Source organism: Squalius cephalus, assembly GCF_949319135.1.
Source record: "Squalius cephalus genome assembly, chromosome: 6".
NCBI lineage: Eukaryota > Metazoa > Chordata > Actinopteri > Cypriniformes > Leuciscidae > Squalius > Squalius cephalus.
The window spans coordinates 38,544,496-38,550,781 of record NC_137127.1 but is presented as its reverse complement, the minus strand read 5'-3'; the positions used below and the strand labels follow the sequence as shown (position 1 = coordinate 38,550,781).

Genomic DNA, 6,286 nt, shown 5'->3' with positions numbered 1-6,286 from the left:
TTAAAATCCTCCACTTTTCATTTAATTTAATTTCCTACCGTATTGGAGAGAAAAGAAGTAGCACGTTGATCTACCAGTCATAGGTCTTTCATGCGGAGAACTATTCTAATATTTTTGCATAATGATGCATTTAAGTTAAGAGCCAAACAGATCTTTAAAAAAGTGCACATTATTGTTGCAGATGATATAATAAAGATAACATTAAATAAATATTTTTATAAGGTTAAATGTTGATTAAGTCAAGTCAAGTCATCTTCATTTATATAGAGCTTTTAACAATGTAGATTGTTTCAAAGCAGCTTTACAGAGATAAACGTATCATTTAAGGTAACAGAGATTGTTTTGGCTTTATAGCGGTTCTTAAATAAAGTTATTTTCCAGCTAAAGTTAGTTTTGATTGATTCGCTTCCGTCGCAACAATCATTTGTTATTAAATTAGGGGCCGCTAAGACGACACCATTCTCTCTACACAGACTTTAAACGCGAACCTGTGAGAAACGCTGATGGCGGTCACATGTGCATTAAGAATTGGTTCTATAGTTATGTGTGTTTGAATATATGTGCGCAGGTTTGGAATTCCATACAAACCAAGCCTAAACAAAGTACTGGTGTTTCCTTAGAATTTTTGATACAGAATTTTATTTTATTTTATCAATTCGGGGTAGATACGCGAATTGAGTTTCCCGACGACGCTTTATCTGTAGAGTGGTAGAGGGATCCTCCATAGGGAGAGACTAGTTGGCACTTCAGCACTGCGTTTTCATCGGGTCCAGGCGCAGGTCCTTCATCAGATCTGGATACGGCCTGGATCCGGCAGGCTGCGGGAAAACCTCGGGATAAACAAAAGACACTAAAATTAGCGTAGATGCCATTCTTCTTATGATGTAACGAGTACATCAGGATTTATGGGAAGTGTTCCCGGTTCCAGCTGACCTAATCTATGCAGCCTAACACTGAATTATAGAAGTCTATAATGTATTATGTGAATGCTAGGTCAAAGAGATGTGTCTTTAGTCTAGCTTTGAACTGACAGAGTGTGTCTGCTTCCTGGACAATGTTAGGAAGACTGTTCCAAAGTTTTGGTGCTAAATAGGAGAAGGATCTACCGCCAGCAGTCAATTTTGATATTCTAGGTATTATCAACTGGCCGGAATTTTGAGATCGCAATAGACGTGAAGGACTATAATGCGTTAAGAGCTCGCTCAAGTACTGCGGAGGTAAACCATTTAGTGCTTTGTAAGTGATCAGCAATATTTTAAAATTGATGCGATGTTTAATAGGGAGCCAGTGCAGTTTTGACAGAACTGGGCTAATATGGTCATACTTCCTGGTTCTGGTAAGAACTCGAGCTGCTGCGTTTCGAACTAGCTGTAGTTTGTTTATTAAGTGTGCAGGGCAACCACCCAGTAGAGCATTACAATAATCTAGCCTTGAGGTCATGAACGCATGAACTGAACTGTTCCGCATTTGTCACTGAGAGCATATGGCGTAATTTAGATATATTTTTAAGATGGAAAAATGCAGTTTTACAGATACTAGACACGTGACTTTCAAATGAAAGATTGGTATCAAAGAGCACACCCAGGTTCCTAACCGACAACGAAGACTTAACAGAGCAGCCATCAAGTGTTAGACAGTATTCTAGGTTATTACGTGAGGAAGTTTTTTGTCCAATAATTAGAATCTCTGTTTTTTCAGAATTTAGAAGTAGGAAATTACGAGTCATCCAATTTTGTATATCAGCTATGCATTCCGTTAATTTTGTGAATTGGTAAGTTTCGTTTTGAAGAAATATACAGCTGAGTATCGTCGGCATAACAGTGAAAGCTAATTCCATGTTTCCTAATGATATCTCCTAATGGTAGCATGTACAGAGTGAACAGCAACGGTCCTAGTACTGAGCCTTGTGGTACGCCATACTGAACTTGTGATCGATGAGACATCTCTTCATTTACTGCTACAAACTGATAACAGTCAGATAAGTATGATTTAAACCATGCTAGTGCAATTCCACTAATGCCAACATAATTTTCGAGTCTATTTAAAAGAATGTTGTGGTCGATAGTGTCAAATGCAGCACTAAGATCGAGTAACACTAATAGAGAGACACAACCACGATCGGATGATAAGAGCAAATCATTTGTGACTCTAATGAGGGCAGTCTCGGTACTATGGTACGGTCTAAATCCGGACTGAAAATCCTCGCAGATATCATTTCTTTCAAGAAAGGAACACAGTTGTGAAGACACTGCTTTTTCTAATATTTTCAACTAATTATTCAAACCCCTTTATCTAAACCTCTCTACTTAACCATTAATCGTGCATATCCGCCATGTTTTTTGTACTGAACCGAATCCTTCTCTAAAGCACAATGGGTTGTGGGCAATATTAGCCATTAGAGTGTGCATGGATCCACACTTCGACAATCTAACAGAAATAGTAGCTCATTCGGGGACTTTTGGCATACTTTATTATGCTGGGACACACTTATAAGCTCACATTATTTAGGATGCATAGTATGCACATTGGGATGCAGGGTGTGACTTTCTGACCCAAATAACCATGAAAGTGGCCCTAAACCGAATTGCTCAGCTGTCATCTAAACAAATTTCAGTCCAAAAATCAGTTTGTAAATTTGTTTTATTGGAAAGTGATGATTTATAAAGAGTAGAGCAACTGAGACTGTGAATGACACTGTAATTTTGTCTTGCCCCAGACATTGACAAAGAGTTTATTGTTCACTGAGACCTAATTTCATATGGCTATTGCAAAAGCTACCTTAGACATAGAAAAAATACAGAAATACTAAAATAATCAATACATATTTCCAATACTACAGTGCTTTCACACAATAGTTATCCCTGAGTCATTCTAAACCACGGGTAAACTTGCTTTACATTTCACATTGTTCATAATTATTGGCAACTGTTGTCAAGTTTGTACTGAACAGACTTTTCAGACTATAAAAGTAAGAATGAAACGGTTACTTCTACAATTGTCGTGTTTTTAGTCACTATTTGACATTTTTCCCCCTCGCTGAAACATAGTCTATACTGTCAACACTGTGTTTCTGTGACTATACAAAGCATGTGCATATGAGGCAACAGATGTGATTGACTGTCTGCTAAGCCTTTAGACATAACATTCTAACATTGTAATAGGAATTTTAGTCGACTAGCTACTGTATGTAAGAACTTACATCTTCTGATGGCCTGGTTGTCGAATGTTTTCCATTTGACATTGCAGACCCATATGATGGGGTACTTAATTTTGCCATGCTGCTGTAGCAGCACAGCGTAAGGGGTGTGGAGCAACTGATTAAAAAATGCTTAAAAACAATGTCCATATAAAAATAAAAGATAGAAACACATACACGTTTCAAACTGAATTTAATTGCAGAAAATTAGGAAAATTAGCCGACCAGGCTGAACAAAGAGCTAGTTATTAGCTATGATGGATTTGATCCAGTCAGTGTATCGACACACCTCAGTATAAACCCCAGGAAAGCCTGGTTCGGCACAGCCTTCACCCCAGGAAACAACACCTTTCAGTTTCCTCTTGCACACCACAGGGCCACCAGAATCCCCCTGAGAAGAAAATTGGAAAATGAAAAGGACAAAATTGTGGTTTGTATAAAAATTTAAAACACATGTAAAGAGGAAGACTGAGTCAATAACATACCTGACACGAGTCTTTGCCTCCCTTCATGAATCCAGCGCAGAACATGTTTTCAGTTATTTTTCCACCATATGCTCCCCTACACTGCGCACTTGAGAGTACAGGCAATTTCAAACACTGCAGGACAGAAGCAGTGTGAACTGGAAAAAGAATATGAACAGTGCTAAAAGTTTTCATCGTTTATGTATCTAATGAATGAATGCATGTTTTAATGCCTGACCATATTATATAAAAGTGGAAGAAGATTTTAATTATTCAGCCATCTCACCTCCGGTTTTGCCCCATCCAGAAACCAAGCACTGCTCCCCTGCAGAAGAGCAGCTGGTTGCCAGACGGATCGGCTTCACATACTTGTTGAAGATGGCAGGCTTTCTCAGCTTGATCAGCATGATATCATTGTTAAGAGTCTGACCATTATAGTTTGGATGACGAATCTCCTTCTCTGCATCGATCCGCTGCTCTGTGCCTTCAGTAACAGACACGTTGTGCTTTCCCAGGTGGATGACGAGTTGGCGTCTACTTGAAAAAGAAACTCATATTTTACTCAGCCTTGATATAATGTTTATCAGAATATTGCCTACCTACATATCAGGTCTTTATATAGTCTTAAATAGGTTTTACCTAGTCTAAGAGACATATATACAATAGACAATAGAAATCCTGCATTAGTATGCTGAATAATAATAAAAAAAAAAAAATTGTGATTATTTATTGAAGCCAGAAAAGAGGCATATTTAAATACTGTGCACAAATGTAAATTTGTTTCAAAACTAAAATATTCAAAATTAGAGTGGATGCCAATGGTTGGTAGACTGACGTACTCTCATCTTAATTATAGTACATAATGTTTAACTTTTTTTGACAGCCTTTCTTTTTCTTTAGAAATTATGATTTTTTTTTTATACACATTCAGAAATGGTAAACAATAACAACCTTTTGCTAATCGATTCCTTAAAAGGGTGCTCTTTAGGGAAAAGGTAGTTTGATGGTAAAGTAGCTTTAACATGTTTTAAAAAAATACAGGTTAAAAAGGGAAGTTATATACTCACACGAAACTGCAGTGAGCTGCAGACACAATCCATCTTTTTTTAATCAGAGATCCTCCACACAAGTAATGCCCGTCCGTAAGGTACGCTTGCCAGGGCTGGGAGTGGGGTGGACATTCATAACCTCCAATGATTTTATCACCTGTGCTGTAAACTTTATTGAAAAATGAATTGTTCTTTTATTAATATTAATGCTAAAGACTATCTATAATACATATCAGTGTAGGCATAAACAAACAATTGTCATGAATAATTACTAATAAGAGAGATCTACATACCCACAGCCACAACCAGCAAAGTGAACACAACAATCTTCATTGCAGTAAAGGAGAGAAGGACTGCTCACAGCTTTAGAGCACTTCTGCAAAGTTCAAGATTAGCATTCATGCTTTTAAGCAATCTTTTGAACACCCCTACAGAATCTATACCAGCCAATAAGATCACAACAAAGGAGTCACAAGTAAAAATGAGCATGTGAGACAACAGTTCTTTTCATACAGTTTTCCATGGTCATAATAAATGCGTTGGAAGTGTAGCAGTATGAGTTAACTCATAACGAGCTGGCGTTCTTTTAACCAATTACTGCCACAGGCTCCCCCTATAAATACAGGTAGTAGTCCTTCTGACTGCCCTCTTGCTCGCTGGTGACGGAAGTGCGTCATACTTCCGGGTCACTCACTCCGTGTGTTGCTCTGCTGTAGGTAAAGTAGTGGCTTTGTTGTCTTTGCCCTTATTCCATTGGTATCGGCTGCCGTTATGTTTACTATGCATTGAATGCTTATAGATCTCCGGTTGGCGGGCCAGCCCTTTATTCCGTCGTTCAACGCATTTAAAAGCGGATGTTACTGAAAGCTGCCTGTACTGTTTGTACCCTTTGAGCTGCCTCCTCCTGGGTGATACAAAACGCTGCTTGATCGGTATGTAGGATACATGATGTAGGATTTATTTGTTTGATTTGGGGTTAATTCATTTTTTATTTTATAAATAACAGGAACTGGGCTGGTTCAACTGGAGATTGACGTCAGCTGCAGAGCATTTATTCACTAGCTGCTGTTTTGCCTGGATTGCTGTTTGTTTAACGCACATTTTGAATATTGTACAATCAACTTTAACGTCATCTGATTTCTGCACGTCCGTCCTGGAGTGTTGCTTGTTAACGTGTATATTTTGGATATTGTACCATCAACTCTACTTGATCGCTGCATGCCTGCCCTGGACAGCTGTTAATGTGTACGCTTTGAACATTCATACCAGCACTTGTACGCGATCGCGCTACCTGCTCGTCCTGGACAGCTGTTTCCTTGTGTGTTTTGAACATTACGTACCAGAAATTCTAACGTCACTCGATCACTGTACAGCTGTCTTTTTAATGCAGATTTTGAACATTGCATCATCAACTCTACTCGATCGCTGCCCGCCCGTTCTGCCTTCACGGCCACTGGGCAATTACGGCCACTGGACCTTCACGGCCGTACGTTTGACTGTGCGAGCCTCTAGTTTGACGTTGGGCCAGTGTTTTAACTGTTTGGATGCAGTTGAAGGGGTTGACTCTTTACAGTTAT

At 38.8% G+C, this 6,286-nt stretch overlaps 1 protein-coding gene across 2 annotated transcripts; it reads right to left on the bottom strand.

Moving 5' to 3' along the window:
* Positions 1 to 2,623: 2,623 nt before the first annotated feature.
* Positions 2,624 to 5,364, bottom strand: LOC307160641 (trypsin-2-like). Of its 2 annotated transcripts, none has more exons than XM_079874833.1 (5): positions 5,003 to 5,364; positions 4,728 to 4,878; positions 3,947 to 4,194; positions 3,682 to 3,818; positions 2,624 to 3,587 (listed from the first exon to the last, which is right to left on the bottom strand). In XM_079874833.1, exons 1-5 carry the CDS (start codon positions 5,040 to 5,042, stop codon positions 3,438 to 3,440), a joined length of 726 nt encoding a protein of 241 aa, XP_079730959.1. In that variant the 5' UTR covers positions 5,043 to 5,364; the 3' UTR covers positions 2,624 to 3,437. The 2 variants fall into 2 exon arrangements, with proteins under 2 accessions (XP_079730959.1, XP_079730958.1); XM_079874832.1 differs by having other exon boundaries at positions 3,947 to 4,197; positions 5,003 to 5,152.
* Positions 5,365 to 6,286: the final 922 nt, after the last annotated feature.